Below are 26732 nucleotides of genomic sequence, written 5' to 3'. Positions count from 1 at the left end.
TTCTTTTTTGATTTGTAGAGAGAATCGATTATTGTGAAGGACCTGGAGTTGGAAATTTGGAGGACATAAAGAAGGGAAGAGGAAGTAATTGGGAGTGTTTTATTGAATTTTACTAAAGTATAGAGTCATGAATAGGAGTCATATGTAGAATGGATAGGTGTAGATGAATTAATTGTTTTCCATAGCCCTGGACTGTTCTAGATTGTGTAACTAAGTAGATGAGTACATTCTTCCAGGAGAGACCTAAAATTCAGTACATTTATTTTTTCTTTCTTTTTCTTTTTTTTGAAATTTTGAGAAGTCAAAAGACAGAGACACACACAGTGAGCTCCCATCCTTTGGCTTGTTCCCCAAATACCAACAATGGCAGAACTGGGAAGCTGAGAACTCAATCTAGGTCACCCAGATGAGTATCAGGAACCCAGCTTGCTTCAGCCACTGCCTACCAAAGGCTGCATTAGCAGGAAACTGGCATCAGGAGCCAGAGCCGGGGAACAAACCCAGGTACTCCAATGTGGGACATGGGCATCTAACCCACATCTTAACTGCTGGGCCAAATGCTGTCCTAGGACTTTATTTTTGGCCAATGATCTTGACCGTTAAGTTGAGTCTCTTCTATAGGGAGATACATGGAGGAAATGGAGAGTAACCTTTTAAACAGGACGGTCTTATCTTACAGAAACTGAGTGAGATGAATATACTGTTTAGGTAGTATGATGTGGCTTCCATTGGTTTCACAGGACTTCATTTAATAGTCTAAGTACATGTTATTCTTCAGAGGCAGTTGCACAAGGTACCCCCTTTTAATATTTTTAAATTTTCAGCTGATGTTAGATTGGTAGAGCTATCATGTACTTTTTATTTTTAAGATTTTATTTTGTTTGAAAGAGTGACAAAGAGAGGAAGAGACAGAGAGAGAAAGCGGTCTTCTACCTGTTGGTTCACCCACAGATGGACATAATGGCCAGGGCTGGGCCAGGCCAGAGCCAAGAGCCTGGAACTCCGAGTCCCTCACATTGGTGACAGGTGCCCAAATACTTGCACTGTCTTCTGCGTTTGCCAGGAGCTAGAAGTAGAGCAGCTGGGACTTGAACTGGTATTCCAATATGGGATGCTGGCATTGCAAGTGTGGTTTAACCTGCTGTGCCATAGTGCTGGCCCCTGTCATGTATTCTTGAGGTGAAGATATAGTGATGCATTTTAAAAATGCTTATTATTTACTTTTGTTTATTTGAAAAGCACAGTGACAGAGAGAGACAGACAAACCTGCTGGTTCACTCCCCAAGTACCTGTAGCAGTCAGGTCTTCTTGGGTGCCAGAGGTGGGAGTACTGGAGCCATTTTCTGCTGCCTCCCAGGATGTATTAATAGGAAGCTAGATGAGAAGTGCAGTATCCAGGACTTGAACCAGTATGCCACTAGGGTATGGGGGTGTCCCAAGTGGTGTGTAAACTCACTGAGCCACAATACGTGCCCTAATGATGCAGTTTTAATATGATTTTTGTTTCTTATGTTTTTTCCTATCATCTAAAATTTATTCTGTGATGATTTACTTTAAAAAAATCATCAGCTTGTAATACAGACAATTGTGAAGAATTTGTGGTGAAATTGACATCATTCTCATTTTCTTTCTTTCTTTTTTTTTTTTTTTTTTTGTATGATAGGTTAAGGTCTGATATTTTATAATGAAATCACAGAGTTTTAAAAGACACTAATCATTTGTTATAGTCATTTGCCAGATAAGAAAGAGACATTGACTCTGAGTAGATTTTATTGTGTACTAGTGGTCAGAAAGCCAATATTTTCTGATGTTCGCACAAAACACTTAGATTTTTTTGGCTTATCTTATTTGTTGCTCATTGATTTAATTCTTAACTGTCTTTAGACCTCAGATATAATTTTTGGTAAACAGGATAAGCCGTGTTGATCTACTGAAATAATTATTTGCAAGAACTGAGAACATCTTAAATTTCATGTGCTGGAAATGAGGTTAACATCAGCCAAACCAACTTGTATATATTTGATGAGGTTTGGCAGTTACATTTAATCCCAGTGTAATGCGTTTGGAAAAAGGGATTTTGTTTCATATGTTATGAATTTCAAATGTTATATCATATAAATAAGTTTCTATCTTTTTTTGCCTGGTTTACAGTATCATTTTGCCCCAGCCTTATTAAATTGCAATTGACAAGTAAAATTGCATGCATTATGTTGTACAACCTGATATTTTGATGTATGCTACTTGAGTGTATTCTTTCTGAACATCAGTAATATTTATATTATATCCTTTTATATGTATTAGATACGTAGTACAAAGTACATCATTGTTGATCATTTCCCTGTTAACACTAGACTGATTTTTTAATTTATAAGTTAATATTCTGTTTTGTTTTTTTTCTTTTGCTAGTTTCTCAAGCAATTAGGTCTGCATCCTAACTGGCAGTTTGTTGATGTATATGGAATGGATCCTGAACTTCTTAGCATGGTACCAAGACCAGTTTGTGCAGTGTTACTTCTCTTCCCTATTACAGAAAAGGTAAGTGTTAAGTAAGATATAAGATTTCTGATAAAGACAAAATCATTTTCATTGTTGAATTAAACATATAGTGTTTGGGCAGGCATTGTGGTGTGGAGGTATAAGCCACGGCTTCAGAAGCCCACATCCCATATTGGAGTGCCAGTTTTGGTCTTGACTGTTGTACTTCAAATCCTGCTTCCTGCTAATATGCCTGGGAAGGCCCAGATACTTGGGTCCCTGCCACCCATGTGGGAGACAAGGATAGAGTTCCTGGCTCCAGACTTTGGCATGGCCCAGCCTTGGCTGTTGTGGATATATGAGAATTGAAGTAAGGGGTGAAAGATCTCTCTTTCCATATCTCTCCATGTCTCTCTCTCGCCCTCTCTTTTTGTTCCTCTTTCTCTGTTACTCTGACTTTCAAATAAATAAATAAATAAATATTTAAACACACACATACACACAGTCTTTAAGAACAAATTGTCATCCCCCTCTTGCATAAAATCAGGCAATTTAGGCAAGGAGGAAATCTTAGCAATGTTAAGAGATGATATTTAGAATTTGATTTATAGAGAGACAAAAAAGACTTAGGTTAGACATTTATGTGTTCAGTATGATTCCAGTGTTTATTATTAAGCCTTCACATTTGAAGAAAATATATCATTTGATACCTCTTTTGGGCTTCCATAGCCTTGGCAGCTCATGACAAGAGCCTAGGGTGATTACTGATGCCATAAACAAGAGTGTCAATTTGTTAAGTCAACAACAGGAGTCACTGTGCACTTACTCCTCATGTAGGATCTTTGTCCTTAGTGTGCTGTACATTGAGATTTAATGCTATAACTAGTACTCAAACAGTATTTTTCACTTTATGTTTCTGTGTGGGAGCAAACTGTTGAAATCTTTACTTAATGTATGCTAAACTGATCTTCTGTATATAGAGAGAATCGAAAATGAATCTTGATGTGAATGGAAGGGGAGAGGGAGTGGATAAGGGGAGGGTTGCGGGTTGGAAGGACATTATGGGGGGGAAGCCATTGTAATCAATATTCTGTACTTTGGAAATTTATATTCATTAAATAAAATTAAAAAATTAATTTGCTACAACTGTGTTGATGAGACATTGAATCACAATTTGATTATTAAGAAATTTTAAGTAGTAGAATAATTTTAAATTTGTATTGAAATACATGAATAAAGGATATGTAGTCAAGTTTTCAATATATAAAATATATAATTAAAAAAATTTATACTAGAGGACCGGTGCTGTGGCACAGCTGGTTAAAGCCCCAGCCTGCAGTGTTGGCATCCCATATGGGCACCAGTGCAAGTCCAAGCTGCTCCATTTGCTATCTAGATCTCTGTTAAAGTGCCTGGGAAAGCAGCAGATGATGGCCCAAGTCCTTAGGCCCCTAAACCCACATGGGAGCTCCTGGCTCCTGGCTTTGGATTGCCTCAGCTCTGGCTATTGCAGCCATTTGGGAAGTGAACCAACAGATGGAAGGCCGTTCTCTCTCTGTCTCTACCTCTCTAAACTCTGTCTTCAAATAAATGGAATGCCGGCACTCAGGCCAGGGCTTTAACCCGCTGCGCCATAGCGCCGGCCCCCAAGATTCATTTTCAGTTAACTTTGTACACAGAAGACCAACTCTATACCAAGTAAAGACTTCAGCAATTTGCATACACATGCACATGCACACGCACACATAAAACTGAGAACTAGTTTTACAGTCAACTCTCATCATACAACTCATTGAGGACAGAAGTCCTGCATGGGGAGTTAGTGCACAGTGACTCCTGTTGTTAATTTAACAATTAGCAGTCTTATGTACGATGTTAGTGATCACCCGAGACTCTTGATGTGAGCTGCCAAGGCTATGGAAGCTTTTTGAGTCCACAGTCTCTGTCAGTATTTAGTCAGACAAGGCCATAAGCAAAGTGGAAGTTCTCCTGTCAGAGAAAAGTGCATCCTTCTTTGATGGCCCCTTCTTTCCTCTGGGGTCTCCCTCACCGAGATCATTCATGTAGGCTTTTTTTTTTTTTTTTTTTTTTTTTTTTTGCCACAGTGTGTTGGCTTTCCATGCCTGAAATGCTCTCATGGGCTTTTCAGCCAGACCAGAATGCCTTAAGGGCTGATTCTAAGGTCAGAGGTAACACCTTAAAAAAAATTTTATACTAGAAAGTCTGTAATTTTAAGGAAGTAGGGGAAATGACACTAATTTCATTATTTTCAAAATTAACTTGATTTGGGTGGGAATCACTATGTTTAAATGCAATTTAATTGGGAGATTTAGCATGTGTTGGTGATTGTAATAGTTATTTTTAGATCTCTGTATTTGAATTCAAATATCCATATTTTAGTCCTTTGTTCTAGAGTGATATTTGGTGGAGTCAGAACTTTGATGCATTGTAAAACAGCTTTTGAGTTTATATCCTTCTAATTTTTATATTTAAACTTAGAAATAATAGGAAGAACTCAGTGTCTGTAAAAAGGGAGTACATGCTTGGGAGAATATGGGGGAAAATGGCATATATAGGGTCAAGTCATCCTACCTTTAGGAATAAATGTAGCCAAATCTAACAGAAATTAAAATTAGGGAATACCTGGATCATTTTGTTTGTGCCATAACTGATTAGCCCTAATTCAAGATAAATAACATTGAACATTTTCTTTCTTCTATTTGAGGGTTCTGCAAAACAAATTACAGTCATGGGTCACTTGATGATGAATGATACATTCTGAGAAATGTGTCATCAGCTGATTTCATTGTGTGAACATCATGGAGTGTACTTGACACAAACCTAGATGACATAGGTCAAGCACTAGGCCAGTCTCTTGATGCACTCAAGAGATGTGGTAAACATGAGCTGTATGAGGCTATTGTTGAATTAATAGAGCACGCTATTTTATAGTAAATGATTTTTTAAGTGATAAAAGTATAGTATGGTAAATACATTAACCAGAAACCTAGTCATTGCCAGGTGTTGTGTATTATACATAATTGTATGTGCCTTGCTTTTATGTGACTGACAGAACAGTTTTGCTTATACCATTATCACCCTGAACATGTGACTAATACATTATGCTTATGATGTTACACCAGCTATGAATTCATTAGGTGATAGGCACTATTCAGCTCCATTATAATTTTTTTTTTTTACAATTTCTTCATTTATTTGAAATGCAGAGTAAGAGAGAGAGTGAGAGAGAGAGAGAGAGAGAGAGATTGAGAGAGAGGAAGAAAGAGCTGGAGTAAGAAAGAAACTATTCACTGGTTCACTCCCTAAATGGCCACAGTGACTGGCACTGGACCAAGCCAAAGATAAGAGTCAGGATTCCATCCTGGTCTCCCACATGAATGGCAGGGGCCCAAGCATGTGCGCCATCTTCTGCTGCTTTCCCAGGTGCTTGAGCCAGAGCTGGATCAGAAGTGGAGCAGCTGGGACTTGAACTGGCACTCGGATATGGGATGCTGGCATCACAAGCAGCCACATAACCCACTGTGCCACAGCATTGGCCCTTCCATCATTATCTTTTGGGATCACTTATTATTTGTGGTCTGTTGTTGACTGAAATGTCATTATACAGCCCATGACTATACTGAATCAAAGAAATGGTTCTTCTTCATATTTATCATTACTTGTAATATTCATAGATACTTAAGAGTTAGAAATTCTTTAGTGATTATCCACTGTTAGATTAAACCCTTACTTTTAGGGCGAGGTTGTAATTCTTCTTATTTGTTGTTACTAGTAATAGTCCTAGAAATTTAGAAATTTTTCAGTATTAGATCAAGCCCTTATGTTTTGTGGTGAGATTGTAATTATTCTGAAATTTATGGAAGAGTTAAGACAAAAACTTCTTTTATTCTCATGGTCTGAAGCATTGACTACTGAAGTAAGCCAGTAGATAAAAATCCCTATTTGTAAAGGGCAGTAACAAACAAACAAGCAAGCAAAAACTGAAAAAGGAGTGGTTTCTTAAAGCTAAGGCTGTCTGAGCTCATGTGGTACAAATATTATGATCAAAATTGAAAATTTCCCCAAACATTGATTTTTATGACGTATGCTTTTTTTCAATAAAGAATAAATTGAATTTGATCTCCTTCATTCAGTGAGTCATCAGTATTTAAAAAGCATGTTATCTTTATCAATAGAACGTCATCATTTAGTGGATAATCAGAACTGAAAAAATTTGTGCCTATTGGTAGGAAGAACACAATTGTAAAGTATTTATATAAGTAAGTATAAATTCTTACCTAAAGAGAGACTATAACTGGCAGATCCCACTTTTTGAAATCACTAAACAGTTATGGTAGATCTCTATTTCAGCTCATAAATAATGTATTACAAAAGTCATTCAGAAGATATCTAGTGCATGTTATATGAAATACAAAGTGTTTCAGTCTTCCAAGCTCTAATTTTTAAATTAAATAAGTAGTTGTGAATGACTAAAACATACTAGTAACAAAAGAATTGTCAGATACCTCATTACTCTTTGAAGTTGTCATTGAATTTTGTGTTTTTAAATAATCTTACTTATCAGGTAATGAATCATATGTAAAGAAGCTATAGGTTTACTTGTTTATGATATCTGTATCTCTTGACCTTGACCTTCTGTTTTCTCTTTGGTGTGCCTCATTATTTTTCCATTTTTCTTTACACTTATTTGGTATTGTTTTAAGGTTTTTTTTCATTAAATCTTGAAAAGTTATAAAATCTTATTTTTATTTGCCAGCCAGGAACATTAGTATTAAATACCAATAGACTAAACTATATCAAAACATTTCAGCATGAGACTTACATACTGAACCTTTCACGGTATTTATAAATTGAACTTACATGAGTTTATTCTGAAAACACTACTTAAAAATTTGCTTTAGAAGCACATTTGTGAAGTCATATTTTAGCATAGATATATTCATGGTTTTTTAATTCTGTATTTTCTGTAGACATCATTTATTTTCTTTTTTATAAGGATTCAGCAGATTTTTTAGAATGCTTTTATTTAATAAATATAAATATCATAAGTACAACTTTTGGATTAATAGCGGTTCTTCCCCCTATATCTGCCCTCCCACTCTCAAACCGTCTCACCTACTCCCTCTCTCATCTCATTCTTCCTTAAGATTTTTTTAATTATCTTTATATACAGAAGATCAACTCTATACCAAGTAAAGATTTTAACAGTTTGCATCCACACAGATACACAAAGTATAAAGTACTGTTTGAAGAGTAGTTTTACCATTAATTCTCATAGTTCAACACATTAAGGACAGATGTCTCACATGGGGAGCAAGTGCACAGTGACTCCTGTTGTTGATTTAACAATTGACACTCTTATTTATGACCTCAATGATCACCAAAGGCTCTTGTTATGAGCTGCCAATGCTATGGAAGCCTCTTGAGTCCACAAACTCTGACCTTATTTCGGCAGGGCCATAATCAAAGTGAAGGTTCACTCCTCCCTTCAGAGAAAGGTACCTCCTTCTTTGATGGCCCTTTCTTTCCACTGGAACCTCACTCACAGAGATCTTTCATTTAGGTCCTTTTTGCCACAGTGGCTTGACTTTCCATGACTGAAATGCTCTTATGGGATTTTTAGCCAGATCTGAATGCCTTAAGGGCTGATTCTGAGGCCAGAGTGTTGTTTAGGGCATTTGTCATTCTATGAGTCCAGCAGATTTTTCTGGGAAAAGGCCAGATAGTGAATACTTCTGGCTTTTTAGGCCTTATGGAACTTTGTCTTGAAAACAGTCATAGACAATACATAAAAAATACTTTATGTATGTAAACAAGCAGCGGGCCAGATGTGGCCTGGGATTTTTGGTTTTCTGACTTCTGTTGGAGTCTGAAAATTATGAGAAAACAATAAACAAAACAATTATACTATGCTCACTTTTTTTAACCTCTTTGTTATGTTTAACACCTTTTTACAATCACGAAACTGAGGTTTAGAGACATTAAATGATTTGCGACAGTCACTCAGCTAATAATGTTATAGCCAGGTAGTCAACTATACCAGCCTCACTTCTGACTTTGGTTATTGTACCAAATTGCTTCTATAACCAGTTATTACAGATAATGGGGACTATTATGAATGTTATATGACTATAAATACAGCATAAACTTTATAGTATTTTTGAAAAGAAAAATATTTTTGCCGTAATAAGCCACCTAGAAATCAAAATTTAGAAAATGCAAGTCCTTCAACGATTTCTTGCTTCAAAGATAATGTTTGCTAGTTTTTTGCATACCCTTTCAGACTTTTCATTGTGTAAGTTTTAAAACACAAATGGGAATCAAATATATATATACTAGCTTATAAACCCTCATGGTTGTGTGACAGATTTCCAAGTCAGAATATGTACATCTACTTTATTCTTCTAAAATACTTTATAGTATTTATTATCATCTGGCATAAAATACACATACAATCAAATCTCCACTGATAAATATTTAGGATTTTTACAGTTTAATGTCCTTAGAACTAAATGACAGTACTTCAGGCTGGCGCCGCGGCTCACTAGGCTAATCCTCTGCCTTGCGGCGCCGGCACACCAGGTTCTAGTCCCGGTCAGGGCGCAGGATTCTGTCCTGGTTGCCCCTCTTCCAGCCCAGCTCTCTGCTGTGGCCAGGGAGTGCAGTGGAAGATGGCCCAAGTGCTTGGGCCTTGCACCCCACGGGAGACCAGGATAAGTACCTGGCTCCCGCCATCGGATCAGTGCGGTGCACCGGCTGCAGTGCACCGGCCGCGGCAGCCATTGGAGGGTGAACCAACGGCAAAGGAAGACCTTTCTCTCTGTCTCTCTCTCTCTCTCTGTCCACTCTGCCTGTCAAAAAAACAAAAACAAAAACAAAAAAAAAAAAAAAAGAAGAAGAACTAAATGAGAGTACTTCAGATTTTCATGGCCAATTGGAATTCAAAGCTAATCTTATTTTGGTACAAAAAAATGGTGAGATTATATAGATAAGGGGTCTTCAAAAAGTATGGAAATGTGTGTTATGAAAGAACTATGAATGGATTTCATTTGTTTTTGGTACCAAAATTATCTTTGAATTACATTTTTAATGAACTTTTTGAAATACCTGTATATATGTTTATATGTATGTAATTGCACATTTCTAAGATTTTGTTTTAAAGCTGTACAAAGGAAATTCCTGTTAAAGGATATAAGCATTTAAAGGACTTATAAATGTTGCAGAATATCCTCTAATATGGTTGTAGTATTTTTTAAAAATATTTTATTTATCTATTTGAGAGGTAGAGTTACAGACAGTGAGAGGGAGAGACAGAGAAGGGTCTTCCGTCTGTTGGTTCATTCCCCAAATGGCCGCAATGGCTGGAGCTGTGCCGATCTGAAGCCAGGAGCCAGGTGCTTCCTCCTGGTCTCCCACATGGGTGCAGGCCCAAGCACTTGTGCCACCTTCCACTGCTTTTCCAGGCCACGGCAGAGAGCTGGATTGGAAGAGGAGCAGCTGGGACTAGAACTGGTGCCCATATGGGATGCCGGCGCGGCAGGCAGAGGATTAACCCACTGCGCCACGGCACCCGCCCTGCTTGTATGTTTTTTTTTTTTTTTTTAAGATTTATTTTATTTATTTGAAAGACAGAGTTACAGAGAGGTAGAGACAGAGTGAGAGGTCTTCCATTCGCTGGTTCACTCACCAATTGGTTGCAACTGCTGGAGCTGCGCCGATCCGAAGCCAGGAGCCAAGAGCTTCTTCCGGGTCTCCCACATGGGTGCAGGGGCCCAAGGACTTCCGCCGTTTTCTACTGCTTTCCCAGGCCATAGCAGAGAGCTGGACCGGAAGAGGAGCAGCTGGGACTAGAACCAGTGCCCATATAGGATGCCGGCACTTCAGGCCAGGGTGTTAACCCATTGCACCACAGCGCCAGCCCCTGCTTATATGTTTTTAATAATGGCATAGTAAAATGTATTTTCACCCATATCCTTATGATCACTGAGTACTGCTGTTCTTTCTTCTGTATTTTGTCAGCTTGGTAGGTGATAAATTAATTTTTTAAATACTTAAATCTTTATTTTTAAAAAGTGTTTCATTTGTTGTCTCCCACATGTGTGATAGAAACCAATTGCTTGAGCCAACACCACTGACTCCCAAGATGCGTATTATCCATAAGCTAGAGCTGATTTTGTGGACATAGTAACTGCTAGGCCAAATGCCACCTTGAGTTCTTGTTTTATAACAAATTTTAAAAATTGAATGAAAAGGTAAAGAGACACACAAAGAGGGGCAAAGACAGATACAGAGGCAGATCTTTCCTCTGGTTCACTCCTTAAATGTCCACAAGAGCCTGGGCTGGGCTAGGCCAAAACCAGGAGCCTAGAACTCCATCCAGGTCTCCCACAGAGGTGGTAAGAACCTAGGTGCTTAAGCATCACCTGTTGCCTCTCATGGTGCACATTAGCTGGAAGCTAGGGACTCAAACCTCAGCATTCTAATCTGGGATACTGATGTCCCAAGCAGTGTCTCAATAGCTGCACCAAACACCTGTCCCTGACTCCTTTTTATGTTACTTTTTACATGTAGACTGTTGACTTTTTTTTTTTTAATAGTATGAAATATTCAGAACAGAAGAAGAGGAAAAAATAAAATCTCAGGGACAGGATGTGACATCATCAGTATATTTCATGAAGCAAACAATCAGCAATGCCTGTGGAACAATCGGATTGATCCATGCTATTGCGAACAATAAAGACAAGATGCACTTTGGTAAATAACTTTTCCTTACTGCTATTTTACCTCCTTAAGGTAAGCTAATGTCAACGAGCACTAGGGGGTGCTCTAATTCTTTCAAACTATAAAGTATAAGTAGGCTCTCCGAATCCTCTGACCTTCCGTACTATAGAAATAAGCAGTAATCCTTTCAATTCTTTTATATTGTTGAGAAACAGACTCCGCAAATAAACCTTTAACTTAAGCCCTGTCATTTATCCCAATATTCTTATATTCCTGATTAACCAATAAAAGTATTTTGTTTAAAAACCAGCATACTTCTAATATTTCCACAAATTAGTCTCTGTGATATCAAGGCTTTTCAATTTTATCTTTGATGTTCTCAGAATCTGGATCAACCTTGAAAAAATTCCTGGAAGAGTCTGTGTCAATGAGCCCTGAAGAACGAGCCAAGTACTTGGAGAACTATGACGTCGGTACCTTCTTTGTTTCTCAATCTTGTATGTGGGCAAAGTTTTGTGGGATTGTAGATTCTCTTAGGGAGTTTGTCAGAAAAACTAGTTTTGAGTAATTATGGATTTTATGTTGTCTATTAAGAAAACCTTCTGTACTTCTCAGGTAACTTAATCTAAACTAGCCATAAATACTGATAAATTGCTACTTCTTTTCTACATCCAGAGCTGAAGGTGCACATAAAAGCAATTTGATTTATGAATTAATAAAACATCTTATGTTTGACTGTTACTTGCTGTTTTCTCCCTATAATAAATGTATTCCGGCAATAATTTATGTCTTTCACCAGGCATTTAGAACTAGACTGAAGGTGAAAGGAAAAAACAAAGATCTAAAGGTAGACATTAGACCGCACAATATACCATAGCAATTTTATCAGCCTAAAAGCTGGGTCACTTAACGTAATTTTCAGTGATTGTCTCATTTCATAGCACTATTTTACAATGGTTCCTTGAAGTTTAGCATGTTTGAGGTTGCTTTTTCTTTTGAAGGTGTCTTAACTTTTATTTTTTTCAAGTTTTCTTAATCTTTATTTAAAAACATAATCAGATACACATTGGCTGCTTACATTCTCTGGTTGTCATTTGTGTCTTACCTTCTAATAACATTATTTAGTAGATTATAAATTCTTTGGCACTAACAGTGTAATATACAAATTATTTGACTAAACTAATGCCACTTGCAGAATTTGTTCCCATAAAATTATTTGATTAAATCATGTTTAACAATCTGATCTGCTTTAATTATTTTAAATGACTTTTTCTTTAGAAAACCTGGAGATTTCATGAAATGTCTTTATATAAAAATAAAATAAACAGATAGAAAGCCTCTAGTAACCCCACCAATGAGAAGTAGCTACCATTAATATTTTCTGCAGGGAGTATATATGTATATATACAATTTAAAAAATTGATCACACTCTAATATTGTTTTTATAAATTTCTTTTTCGTTAAACTTATCACAAATGTGTTACATACCAGTAAGTATATATTTGACTTTATCATTTAATGGCTGTATAGCTTTCCATTGAATAGTGTTTTATTTAACCAATACATAAATTTAATAGTTTCCCCCTTTTTCATTATTTTTAAAAACTCTGCTAGGTACATCATTGTAACTAAATCTACAAATATCCTTTATTATATATAATTATGTTCAGTTATCTGTAAATATACAGACTCCTAGAAGAGAAATCGCTGGGTCAAGTGAGTTCGGATGTTTTTAAGGCTTCAATACATACTGCCACGCTGCCACTCAGAAAGATTGTCCTTCACCTGCAGTTTACTGTTGTGCCCATTTCTCTGCATCTTTGCTAACAGAGGGGATGATAAGAGCATTTTTGAAAGTTCAGGAAACCAGATATACCAGCTTCTGACAAATGCGTGCTTTTTGCTCTACGTTTCTAAACTGCTGACTGAAGTTGCATGATTAAGCATAAATACAGGCAGAACTGCAGAGGCGCATGGAGCCCGGAGAAGCAGATGAGATCAGCTTCTTTGCTCCCTATCCGTGAGCTGCTCACTTTATTCCAGTCTCATTTGAATAAAGTGTTAAGTGTTGGCAGGTTTTAACAATTAAGTAAGTTAAATTACCCTGCTTCCCTCCAGGAAATTACAAATAGTCGGATATTTAGTGTCTAATAAATAGACAATAAATTCAGAGATTTGTGTCTAATTAATAAATTCTGAATAAATTCAGAGATTTGTGGGCTGGAAAGTAACAGCAGTTCATTTGCTTTATCCAGTTAGCATCCTGAAATATCAATATTAAACTGTTCCCAAATTCCTATCAATTTTTTGTTCATTTATAAGATTTTAAGTGTTAAACTTTGTTGTTGCATTCATTTAAAAAGTTGGATATAATAGCTTTTTCCTATAAATACCTTGTATTCTTCTTACAGGCCATTCGAGTGACTCATGAGACCAGTGCCCACGAAGGTCAGACTGAGGTATTTCATATTTTTTCAAAATTCTTCTACTATGTGTACATTTAACCATAGTGTTATTGTAGGCCATGTAGTTTTAGGAATTTACTTGGTCTTTTTCTTCCTTTGGGAGAATTTGCTTATGCAAGAGCACAAAAGCAGGTTTGACAAGCTCTTAGCATGCAGCTTTGATATCTTCATCTCAGTTTGTCTAATCGTTTAGACAGATGGTGGATTGTGTGCTGTGTGCTTTGGTTAACAGGTAGCTGTGTCTTCCTTATCAGATTCCTTTGAGTTCAAAGTATTTTGAGGACTGTATCTCCACTGCTGTATAGTTCGATGGCCAGTGTGATTTTCAACATGCTCAGCTTCCAGAAAAAATACATCATTTTCTTTGTAAGTCCATTCTGGAGCAGTATGATGATCTTCAGCATTTCTTTCCTGTTAGCCACTTCAGCTGGGTCAATTCACTGCTTCATTTTTCATCCTGTTGGTTTCTCTCATCCTCTCCTTCCATTTCTTCTTTCTTGTCTCTTTCCTTCTCTACAACTTTCACTGTTCTATTATTGGGGAAAGTATGTCAAAAGGCATTTTAGTCAAAATGAGTAGAATTTAATTAAAGCTGTATGGTGTGTTTGTAGCACACTTAAGAGTTACTACCAGAGAATTACAGACTTCTTTTTCCAGATGTGACTTGAAACCACACATCTGCATATACAAACTGACATTATGCTTTAAAAATACTTGTAAAACATTCTATATTCAAAAAAATTAAAGAAAAGTTTTATAATATGATAAAACTGCAGTTAATCTTCTTTTTTATTATCTATTTTATTTATTTGAAAATCAAAGTTGCAGAGAGAAAGAGAGTGAGACAGAGATCTTTCATCTGCTGGTTCACTCCTGAAATTACCACAATGGCTGGGGTTGGGCCAGGCTAAACCAGGAGTCTGGAACCCTCTCTGTGTTGCCCATGTGGGTAGCAAGGGTTTAAGTACTTGATCCATCTTCCACTGTTTTCCCAATGGCATTAGCAGGGAGCTGGGTTAGAAATGGACTGGAACCAGTGCACATATGGGATGCCAGCATTGCAGGTTATGGCTTAACCTGCTGTGCCACATCTTTAACCCCCTAAAATTATTAGATTAAACAGGATAACTGTGAATGATTACACTAAAATCATTTAGCAGTTAAAATAATAGTTCTCTCTATAATTATGCATACTTTCCTGGCTTCCTTTTGTTATTGTTTTGAAAGGTATATACTACATTTTTGTTTTTCTTGTTTTTTACAATATTTATACATATAGACATGGAAGTGTCACATCTAAATGTCTTTAGGACCAGCTTGGAAATTAATAAAATCCTTTGTTTTCTGTATTACTTTCTATAATCCTGAGCATACTCTTATTAATCTTCATTATGGTTTGGCTTACAAATTTGTGATGTTAAAAATTAATGATGATAGATGGGTACAGATTTATAGTTTTGAATTATTGATAATGGGGCAATTAAGACACCTGAGTCCTATGTTAGGGTACCTGGGTTTGACTTCTGGTCCTGGTTCCTAATTCCAGCTTCCTGCTAATGCAGACCTTGGGAAGCAGTGGTAATGGTTCAAGTAATTGGGTTCCTACCACCTATGTGGGAAACCTAATGGAATTCCAGTCTCCTGGCTTTGGCCTCAGGCCTTTTCGGAGTGAACCAGCAAATGGAAGCACTCTCTCTCTTTCTCTTCCTCTTTCTCTTTCTCTTTCTTTTTCTCTTTCTCTTTCTCTTTCTGTCTCTCTGTTTCTCAAATTAAAAAAAAAATCAATTAAATATAAAAACTGCTTTAAAATATAGTTACTTCAAAATAAAGTTTGTTTTTATCATACCCTCTCTTGCCCCTTTCATACAAATTATGACTTTAAATACATCTTCTTAGGTGATATTCACATCTCTTTTTTCTAGCCCTATAATCTCATTCTCACCAATCTTGAATGCCTATTAGACATCACCTGGATGAGCTACCTTGTTGGACCTTATCATCTGTTTTAGACGTTTTTATTCCTTTGTTTTCTCTGTTTCTTATAATAGTGTGATCATACGTTTTCCCTACTATCACTAATCTAATACAAATTTGTTTAACTTTTTGTTTGAAAGATCAGCTTCTTGAGCATATTTTCAATCTTTGTTCTTTTTTTTTTTTTTTTTTTGAAATGCTTACTTTTTATTTGTTTTCATCTACTTGAAAGTCAGAGCAACAGAGAGAGAGAGAGCGCCAGGGAGAGAAAGAGAGATAAACACACACAACAGATAGACATGTGTTGGTTCATACCCAAATGCCTGTTAACAGCCAGGGCTGGACTAGGCCAATGCCAAGATCCTGGAACTGCATCCGGATCTTCCATGTGGGTATCAAGGGCATAAGCACTTGAGCCATCAGCTGCTACCTCCCAAAATTCTTTGGCAGGAAGCTGGATCATATGAATAGCTAGATCTACAATTGACACTTCAATATGGGATGTAGGCATTGTAAGTGACAGCTTAATACATTGTGCCACAGTGCTCAGCCCTCAGCATCTCTTCTAATTCTCATTCACTTTTATACAATTCTACTGGATTACCTTTCCTGAAATGTGACTTGAATCAGTTGGCTATTTAAATTTTTCTAATGTTCCCTACTGCATAAAGTAGTGATTCTCAAGGTAGGATGGAGGTGGAGTTAGAATTTTCTGGCTTTTTCAAACTACACTCCCATGAAGATTAATCTTTTCTATTCTTCCATAGTTAAGAATCACAACTAGAGTAAGCCATATTTTTCTGTGTATTACAGTGCTGGACTGTATTAGCATGACAAAAAGTGTTTGAGATCCCTTCCTCAAACCTATGCAGTTAGCTTCAGCCTCTTTAACCCAGCTCCATTTAAGGTTTTTCTTATGTTGTTTAACTTTGCAACAACTTTAAATATTTAAATATTTAATATTTAAATATTTCTCTTTAGCCATTTTCTGGTATTGTTTTGTTTTGTTTTGCTTTGTTTTAAGATTAATTTGTTTATTTGAAAGGCAGAGTTACAGAGAGAGAGAAATGAGTGCCAGAAGGAGAAAAGAGATCTTTCATCTGGATGCTGGTTCACACCTCAAATGGCTGCAATGGCCAGGGCTGGGCCAAGCCAAAGCCAGGAGCTGGGAACTCCATCCAGTCTCCCATGCGGGAAGAAGGGGTCCAAGTACTTGGTCCCTTTTCCGCTGCCTTCCCAGGCACATTAGCAGGAAGCTGAATTGGAAGCGGAGTAGCCAGGACACAAACAGGAGCCCACCTAAGATGTCAGCATCTCTAACGGCAGCTTAGCCTGCTGTGCCATATGCTGACCCTCATCTCTTGTTTTGTTGTTGCTCTTCTTCTTACCGTTCCCTCTTTCTGCAAATATTCTTTCAGTTTTTCTGCTTCCTACTTCAGCCCACTCTTTAACAGTTACCTTAAATATGACCTTCTATATGAAGCAGTTCCTGATTATTAGGTCTTGAGGTGTTTTTTCCTTTCTAAAAACTTTTGTGTATGTTCTCTTTAGCTGTTTACATTTTAGCTATTTATTTTGATATTATTCTTCAGTTATCTAAGTTTATGTTTTTTCACATTTTAACAACTCTGAAATTGACATTTGTCATACAATTAATATCATAGTTTTCTTGGTCTATTCCCTTAGTGGAAAATAAAATGATGCCTGGTATAACTAATGGTGCTTTAGCTAGATGAATTTTGTTGATATGAGAATACTTAAAAAAATTCATGAAATTGGAATTATAAGATATTTATTATGGTGCAAAACATCTTTTGAATTGCATGCATGCTTTTCTCATAATATGTATTCTTTATGAATTATTTGAAGACCTTCATATCTCTCTTACTGTGGCTCTTAGGCCTAGGATTAGTGTCAGCCTCATTTATTCATGCTCCAGATTACTCAGCTGTTCTTCGCATATTGGCACAACACCACAGTTAGCTAAGAACTGACCTCCGCAGTGTAACTACCTAAAGAGGCCAACTCTTGGTTTTCTGTAGTCTCCTGAGTAAATATACAAAACATATCTGTTAACCATTGTTTCTCCATAGGCCATTGTTAACATTTTGAGAAGATTCAGGTCTTTGTTTTGTGAGATGATTTTTTTCATTCCAGGGTGAAGTATAGTGGCTTTCTAGTCTCCCAGTGACTGAGAGAACAAAACCCACACCTTATGTTTCCAATCAAGTAACTAAACTCCTATACCAGGGATTATTTTTCTGGTCATTTCATTTTAGATTTAAGCTACCACCTGTGGGCTGAAGAGTCTTTGGCATATTATTATCTCCATTGCCTTCTATATTCCAGGTTGGTGGTTTTATCAGCTTCTACCAAATACCCAGATCTTAGGCTGCTCTTTCTGACTTTAAGACAACCACCTGCTCGTTATACCATTACATGACCTTTCCTCTCAGTGCACATGGAGAGAGACAGACAGAAAGATGTGATGCCTCATCTTATAAGGACAGCAGTCCTGTCAGGTTAGGGCTTCAGCCTGATGGTCTCATTTATCTTTAATTACCTACTTGAAAGTCTTATCTCCAAATATAGTCACAATGGAAGTAAAGGCTTCAACATACAAATTGAGAGAATGTGGCACAATTCAGTCCGCAACACTATCATTGTGCTTTCCAATGACCTGGTCCCCTTGTGGGTATGTCTGTCCTCTTTGTAGGGTGGTGTCGTCTCATCTCTCAAGTCTTGACTTGAAAAATTTTTCAGGGAAACCTTCTTTCATCACTATGAAGTAGGTCTGCCTGCCTTACTTTCTATCATAAAGTCCTGTTTATTTTTTTTTCTTTCACATTTTAATAATTTATTGTAAATTTTTTCTTCCTTTTGTTTGTTCTGCACCCTTAATATATGTTCCATGGGGACCTGGGCCTTGTTTGTCATTTCACTTTGTATACTAAGGATAATGCTGGCCATACAGAGGCATTTTTAAGAAATTGCGTAATATAAATGTGAAAGCACAGCATGTAGGCTTGCCTTGCATACTGACTCCAATACTTTCCTTATTGTAAATTGAGATAATAGCATCAACATTATGGGAGTGCTATCAAGATTAATGAGTTAATCATATAAATTGCTGCCTGGTGTTTAATGAGCATTCAATAAATATTACATGGTAATTTTATTTAATTAAGTATCCAGAAAATGAATCTGGGTGGGAGAAGAAGTTGGGAGAAGATGAGGCCAAAATTATACAGTAAAACCAGATTAAGAGGAGCTTGGGTTTTATAGGCAACAGACAACCACCCCAGGTGATGTGTTTAGTTTTCAGCATATTGAGTTAAGGGTGAGGGTTTTTGTTTTGTTTTGTTGTTTTGTTTTGTTTTGTTTTTTTTATCTGTGTAAGGGTCTAGAAATCAGGGGGAGACAGATGAAGTCTTTTTTACTTGAGTAGTGGTTAGACCCTTCAGAATTCTATAGAGGCACCGGCGCCGCAGCTCACTTGACTGATCCTCTGCCTGCGGCGCTGGCACCCCGGGTTCTAGTCCCGGTTGGGGTGCCGGATTCTGTCCTGGTTGCTCCTCTTCCAGTCCAGCTCTCTGCTGTGGCCTGGGAAGGCAGTGGAGGATGGCCCAAGTGCTTGGGCCCTGCACCCACATGGGAGACCTGGGGGAAGCACCTGGCTCCTGGCTTCAGAGCAGCGCAGCACGCTGGCCATAGCAGCCATTTAGGGGGTGAACTAACAGAAAGGAAGACCTTTCTCTCTGTCTCTATCTCTCTCTCACTAACTCTGCCTGTCAAAAAAAAAAAAAAAAAAAAAAAAAAAAAAAGAAGAAGAATTCTATAGAGGCAGAGTAGTCAAGGACCAATGAGAAATCCCTGGGACTCATAGATACTAAAAGAATAAGTAGAGATTATCCCTGATCTGAGGTAACTATTAGAGTTCCTAAAATGTAATGTATTGGAGTGGAATAGACATCAGTGATTGTTTATAGCCCTTGTCTCTTCTGTTGAGGAGCAATATTTTTTTTTCTTCATACTGTTTGTTGAACTATTTTGCTTATTGTAGGGTTAACTTTACAATCATTAAGTAAACTGAAAATAGATCTCTGTAAAAATTAAGAGTGGGAATGGGAGAGGGAGGAAGAAGATGGGTTGACACATGGTAGAGGGAGGATAGGTTGGGAAGTATCAGTATGTTCTGTATATATGAAATACATGAAACTTGTATAACTTAAATAAAAAATTTTTAAAAAATGAGTAGAGGAAGAGGAGCCAGTAATGATACAGTTGTATTATCAATGGCCATCATTGCTGACATCACTGATATATCAGAACATTTTTCTGGGAATAGAGGAGACAGAAGCCTTAATGCGTGCTGAGGTTTGTAGACTAAGTGAGGAATCACTAAGTTGAGCCATCAGAATGGCAGTACTTTTTTCAGAAGGTCAGCTATGATGTGCTGATAGAATGTGATTTTTACTTTCATGTTTTTCCCCATCCTTCCATCGCACCATGATTGTCCTGTAGACATTGACAAGTACAGAAATGTGAATAGTAGCTGTACCTCATGTATGATTCATTAACTTACACTGAAAGTTAGTCCTTCCACTTTTCACTTAAGATTAGAAAGATGAAAGAACAACAGTGGAATATGAGGAAATTAAATTATCAGTGTTGGAAAGAGTTCTTTGTTTTCTCTTTGATTTTCCTCCTGCTGTAAGCACCATTTTGTACTATATTTTAGATATAGATAGTGAGTATAAAAGTGCTACTGGATTTGCTTCTCTTTAACAATGTTACAGAAGTAGTTGTTATTATGTGCCATTTGAGTCCTATAGCAGCCCTATGAGGTATAGATGTTGTTACTTACCCCATTTTTATAAATGAAGCAACTGAAACACAGAAAGGTTTAACCACTTGACCCAAGGCCACATCCCTGTTAAGTGGCCTTGAACTTCAATTATGAAATCAGATTGTCTGGCTGCAGAGTACAGTTGCAATCCCAGTGTTCCCCTTACCCCCTATCTCCAAACAATCACTTTCAATGACATTTTGATAAGCTGATTTCAAAATGTTCTGTTAAGAACAGTTCTTTGTATTAGTCTAAAGTAGTGATATGTACTCTAGCTTGTGATAGGAAACAGCCTGAGTGAGAAAGGGTAAATTGATAGTTTCAGTTTCTCATGAATTTCTTCTCTCTGCAGTGGTTTCTTGATTTGATTTTGAAAAACTATGTTAGAAAAATTAATAAGAGATATATAAAGACAACTATCAACTAAGATGTTAGTTACATATATATTATGGTAATACACTAGCATGTATTGGCCCTATACTAAATATGTTGAATTTTGAAATTACTATAATTGGATAAACATATGCTCAGTCAAGCGTTGCTCCAAATTTATATATTCATTCCTACCAATCCTTTCAGGATGACTTGTAGAACAATGGATTACATGAAGTTCCAAGTTGATGTGATCTAGGCTTCCACTAAAGTTCATAGCAGATTAAAAGATTTCCTTATTTTAAGGCTTTTCTATTCAGAGAAGATTATTCCCATATGTATTTTAAAAATTGGGAATAAATATCACTGGTGCAATAATGGAAACTGAAAAATGTGAGGACAGTAAATCTAAAAGGTTGTTTTGTTTGCCTTCAGGCTCTACCTTTGCTTGGTTGATATTTATCTAGCAAATAATTTTGAAAAGTTTCTTTTTTGTCTGTGTTAATCTTGAAGCCAGGCCAGATAATTCAATATTTTTCAATAAGCATTCCAGTATGGAAAATACAACAAAATATTTTTAGCATTTATGAATATGGACTATCCTTGCCTTCTGATGATGTGAGTTATCAATTTTTCTACTTTACAGTGGTGTGAAAGCTATGTTCGTTCCATAGAAACCATTTTTGGTGTTTTGAATTTTGATCTTTTCCTGGGCTAGCCGTAAGCGGTAGGGTGTTCTCTCAATGCTGGGCAGTGGTAGTGAACCTTAGCCTCCAGTCAGACATGTGATCCTGAGGGTAAAGTCACCTACAGTATACTCTGCTGGTAAGTAATGATGTTTGCTGGGGTAGAACTAAATGCATTTTCAACTTAGTGATATTTTCAACTTACCATGGTTTACTGGGCTACCACTTGGTGGGTTGAGGAACATCTGCATTTACTTTCAGTTTTTCTTTGTATGTGTCTTTAAAGCAGTTGATCAATTTTGTGGGATTTTTATCTTAATATTTCATCATGAACATTTTCGTATTTCATCACAATATCTTTCTAAGTCTTTATTACTGTACATGATCATGTGAGTAAGCCATAATTTATTTTCCATTTCCTTAACTCTTGTTGTTAATTTTCAGTTTCTCAAGTTCAAAATATAACATCATTAAATATCTTTGTTTATTTGAGAATTCATCCCAGGTTTGTTTTTTTTTTTTTTTTTTTTTTTTTTAAGATTTATTTATTTATTTGAAAGAGTTAAGAGAAAGAGGGAGACATAGAGAGATCTTCTGTCTCCTGGTGTACTCCACTAATGGCCCCAACAGCCAAGGCTGAGCCAGGCTAAAGCCAGGAGCCAGGAGCTTCATCTGGGTCTCCCATATGGATGGCAGAAGCCTAAACACTTGGTCCATCTTCTGCTGCTTTTCCCAGACCATTAGCAAGGTGCTGGATCAGAAATAGAGCAGCTGGGACATGATCTGGCACCCATATGGGATGCCTTTGTCACAGGTGGCAGTTTTACCTACCATTCCACAAAGCCGGCCCCTCATCCCAGGTTCTTTAACATAGTTTCTTGGGGCCCTTGCTGTGGCTCAGCAGTTTAAAGCTGTGGCTGCAGTGGCAGCATCCCATATGGGCACTGGTTTGTGTCCCTGCTGCTCCACTTCTGATCCAGTTCCTTGCTAATGTGCCTGGGAAAGCAGTGGAAGATGGCCCAAGTGGCTTGTACCCCTGCACCCACGTGAAAGACCCAAAAGAAGCTTCTGGCTCCTGGCTCCTGGCTCCTGGCTCCTGGCTCCTGGCTCCTGGCCTCGTCCTGGCCCGGTCTTGGCTGTTGAAACCATTTGGGGAGTGAACCAACCAATGGAAGATCTCTGACTCTCCCCTCTCTCTGTAACTCTGCCTTTCAAATAAATAAATCTTTTTTTTTTTTTTTAAAGTTTCTTATATGTAGAATTCCTGAATCAAAGGAATGAACATATTGAAGTTTCTTGTAATGTGAATTTTTTTTTCTTTCATTTGATCAGCCAAATACCATTGTTCCACAATATTTGAGAACTGGTTCCAAGGTTTGGAATCCCCAAGGATATAAAAATCTACAGATGCTCAAGTCCTTTAAGAATATTGCTTGGTATCTGTGCATATCCTATGCCCATCCTCCTATAATTTTAAATCATCTCCAGATTACTTATAATACCTAATAATATAATGTAAGTACTATATAAATGTATTGCTTAGGGAATAGTGACAAGAAAAAAGTCTGCATGTTCAGTATAAACACAAATTTATTCTTCTAATAGTTTAAATTTGCAGTTGGTTGAAACAATAGGTATGGAACCTGTAGTTTGTAGGGGTCTGATTAGAATCTGTTTGACTGCCTACTGTGCTAGCAGCTATAAATAGAAAAGACAGTAAGACTTAATTGTGGGTTCAAAGAGCCTTTACTTCTGTGGAGACAATAGCTTTGGACAGTGTCCAGTTCTTACCAGTGTTGAGTTCTAGAGAAAAATAATGTTTGATTGCTAACGATATTCCAGAGAGCTTTAGTAAAAGTTTATAAAATGAATTTAAATCATGATATAAACTTATAATTAGTTTACAATGAAATAAGTGGTTGGTGTGATTGGTCTATAAAAAAGGCTTACCTTGACCACTGGAAAGTAGCAGGTAACTTACAGCTTCAGGTGATCATAAATACATTCGTGAGAATACTTTAAAAAGCATAGTGGAAAATGGAATTAAAAAATAAATTTGTTTTGGTGAAAAGATTTTGAAATGCAAGCATAGTTTTTTTTCTTCCCACAATATATATCTTCCATGAGATATTTGAAGTACCTTTGTACATAATTAAAATATGTTGTGTAAATGTGTGTATGTTTTTAGTTTAAGAAAATCCTCTGGGCTTTTTTTTTTTTGGTCCATACAGGGCAGACTGAAGAGGGAAAGAGTTTGAAGTTTCATTTTCATTCAGTGTATAACTATAGTTTACCTGACTCTATTTTACTCTGAAGTTCAGTTTTTAGATATTTTCTTTTTTTAAAGATTTATTTATTATTTGAAAGGCAAAGAGTTACAGAGAGAGAGAGAGAGAGAGAGAGAGAGAGAGAGAGAATCTTCCACCTGCTGGTTCACTCCCCAGTTGGCTGCAACTGCTGGAGCTGGGCTGATCTGAAGCCAAGACCCAGGTGCCTCTTCCTGGTCTCCCATGCGGCTGCAGAGGCCCAAGGACTTGTGTCATCCTCTACTGCCTTCCCAGGCTATCTAAGAGAGCCGGATTGGAAGTTCAGTGGCCGGGACTCAAACTGGCACCCACATGGGGTGCCAGCACTGTAAGCAATGGCTTTACCCGCTATGCCACAGCGCTGGCCCCTAGTTGTTTTCAGTATGTTAGAATTACAAGATGATAGCAAAACTCAGTAAGCAAAAAATATTTTATATGCACATAAATTAAAATGCTCACATATTAATTTCTTTTCCTTAGGGATTTATTTCCTTCTTTTCTTCTCTTTGAATAGGAAGAAACTTAGTTCTTACATAATATAAAATTGGAGTTACTAACTTTCTTGGATGAATTAGGTGGAAACAGTAAGTGACATACTGATGTAAAGTGTCATGCAGTTTAGGCCATATCCCTACCTTTGTTAACATGTGTGACACTGTAGCTTTCTGATCTTCTTTGTTGGTTTGTTTTCCTTTATTTTCCATGCTTCATTTTCTTTATTTCGGCAAGACTGAAAGTAAATATTTGTGGGGCAACTTCATTTTATTCCATTCTTTCTTTCTTTCTTTTTAAAAACATTTTATTTGTTTATTTGAGAGAGAGAGAAAGAAAGGTCTTCCATCTACTGGTTCACTCCCAAAATGGCCACAACAGCCAGAGCTGAGCCAATCCAGAGCCAGGATCTCCTTCTGGGTCTTCCATGTAGGTGCAGTGGCCCAAGCACTCAGGCCATTCTTTGCTGCCTTCCCAGGACATAGCAGAGAACTGGGTCAGGAGAGCAGAAGAGGAGCAGCCGGGACTAGAACTAGCACCCATATAGGATGCTGGTGCTGCAAGCAGAGGCTTAGCCTACTACGCCACAGTGCCAGGCCCCCATTTTATTCCATTCTTTAAACTGAGAAATGCTGTCTGTGTTCTATCCTCGCTCTTATACTTTTGTGTCTGTCTTTTTAGGTGGTTGTTGTTTTTGCATTGAATTATTCCTCAGGTAGAGCCTTCCCCTTCTCCTTCATCCTCCTGCCCTCTGCCACTTCCTCTCCCTCCCTCCTTGATTCTCCCTCTCCCCCTTTCTCTTTTTTTCTCTTTCTGCTTTTTCAGTTTCAGAATTTTAGAAATGGAGGTAGTTAAACTACTTATCTCGTTTACCCTCCTAGATCTGACTAGATGTAACTCTTCTATCCAAAATCCCTTCGCTAATAAAAATAGAGTTGAGGGATTATGTTTGGGGATAGGCAGATTTTTCTGTTTGTTTTATTTGAAACCAAAACTTTCTAGAATGGAGGATAATGTTAGTATTGAAGATTATTTTCACTTGTAATAAATTAGAACCTTATTTGAGGTTACTCTCAAATTGTAAGGCCAAGAATTTCTGGGAATTAGTTTGGAGAGCTTAATAATGGTAACTTGACTTTCATGTAATGTATAGAGATATAGGCTATTAAAATGGACCTCATACATGGAGAATTACATATCCAGTAGGAGGAAAAAACAGTTTTTCAAGAACATCTCAGAGTCTGTGGCCATCTTGATATATTAAGTGAACAGAATAAAGAAATTTGCCGTTATCCAGATTTTCCATGGAATACATAGTGGTATTTGTATGTTTTGATATCTAGCCCATGTTTGACTTTGACTTCTTTGCCAACTGAACATGGATACTCTGTAGGAAAGTTTGCATCTCTCGCATTGATCTCATGTTACTTTCCTGTAATAAGTTCGAGCTTTATATTTGCTGTAATCCGAAGTATTGTACTGAAATTTAATTTGAAAAAAATCCATGGAATTCCATTTAGACTTAATTTGTAATTTTTATTTTAAAGTTGTTGTATGTGTATACATATTCTCATGCATATATATATATATATATACATATATATGCCCATGTGTGTGCACATATCTAAAACCTTCTTTTCATAGTATTTGGCATCCTTAGAGAAGTTCCCAATTGTATCCCTTTTTATTTGCTAATTTTTAGACTGAGTGCTGTTTCAAAATCTGAAAGGCCATGCCATTTTCAAGGAATAACTGTTAAATTTGTTATCATTGAGTGTGTACTTTATCAACAAATTGATAAAACTAATCAAAATTTCTAAGGGTCATATAATAAAGGGACTAAAATTCTTGTTCTTTTCTTTTTTAAGATTTTATTTATTTATTTAAGAGGTAGAGTTACAGAGAGAGGGAGAGACAGAGAGAAGAGTCTTCCATTCGCTGATTCACTCCCCAGTTGGCCACAATGGCTGGAGCTAAGCTGCTCTGAAGCCAAGAACCAGGAACTTCTTTCAGCCCTCCCACACGGGTGCAGGGGCCCAGTGCTTGGGCCATCTTCTGCTGCTTTCCAAGGCCATAGCAGAGAGCTGGATTGGAAGAGGAGCAGCTGGGACACAAACCAGCACCCATATGGCATGATGGTGCGGCAGGCAGACACATAGCCTACTATACCACAGCGCTGGCTCCAGATTCTTCCCTTAAAATGAGCTGAATCTTATTCTTTTATGAGTTGTGTTCTTATTGTACTCTGTACAAGAGAGCCACAAATATTATAGGCAGTTAATCTAAAAAATTTTTAGCATGAGATGACTGGGTTGTTGGAAAGATGGGGCACCATTTCTGCATGGTACATTGTCAGTGAGAATTTTCTTGG

The 26732-nt window shown here is 37.2% G+C and overlaps 1 protein-coding gene across 3 annotated transcripts in view; it reads left to right on the top strand.

Annotated features, from left to right (window-relative positions):
• The window catches only part of UCHL3 (ubiquitin C-terminal hydrolase L3), a 65868-nt gene that overhangs the window by 8809 nt on the left and 30327 nt on the right, over nucleotides 1–26732 (top strand). For all 3 annotated transcript variants that reach the window (XM_089303581.1, XM_089303580.1, XM_008260063.5), the window contains exons 3-6: nucleotides 2407–2535; nucleotides 11094–11250; nucleotides 11601–11686; nucleotides 13629–13676. In XM_089303581.1, the coding sequence (XP_089159707.1) occupies nucleotides 2407–2535; nucleotides 11094–11250; nucleotides 11601–11686; nucleotides 13629–13676 (420 nt within the window). The remainder of the gene's footprint in view (nucleotides 1–2406; nucleotides 2536–11093; nucleotides 11251–11600; nucleotides 11687–13628; nucleotides 13677–26732) is intronic.

The sequence above is a fragment of the Oryctolagus cuniculus genome, chromosome 9 (genome assembly GCF_051225735.1).
Source record: "Oryctolagus cuniculus isolate XC-2025 breed Fujian yellow rabbit chromosome 9, ASM5122573v1, whole genome shotgun sequence".
In the NCBI taxonomy this organism is placed as follows: Eukaryota; Metazoa; Chordata; class Mammalia; order Lagomorpha; family Leporidae; genus Oryctolagus; species Oryctolagus cuniculus.
This window is presented reverse-complemented; position numbering and strand designations above follow the sequence as displayed.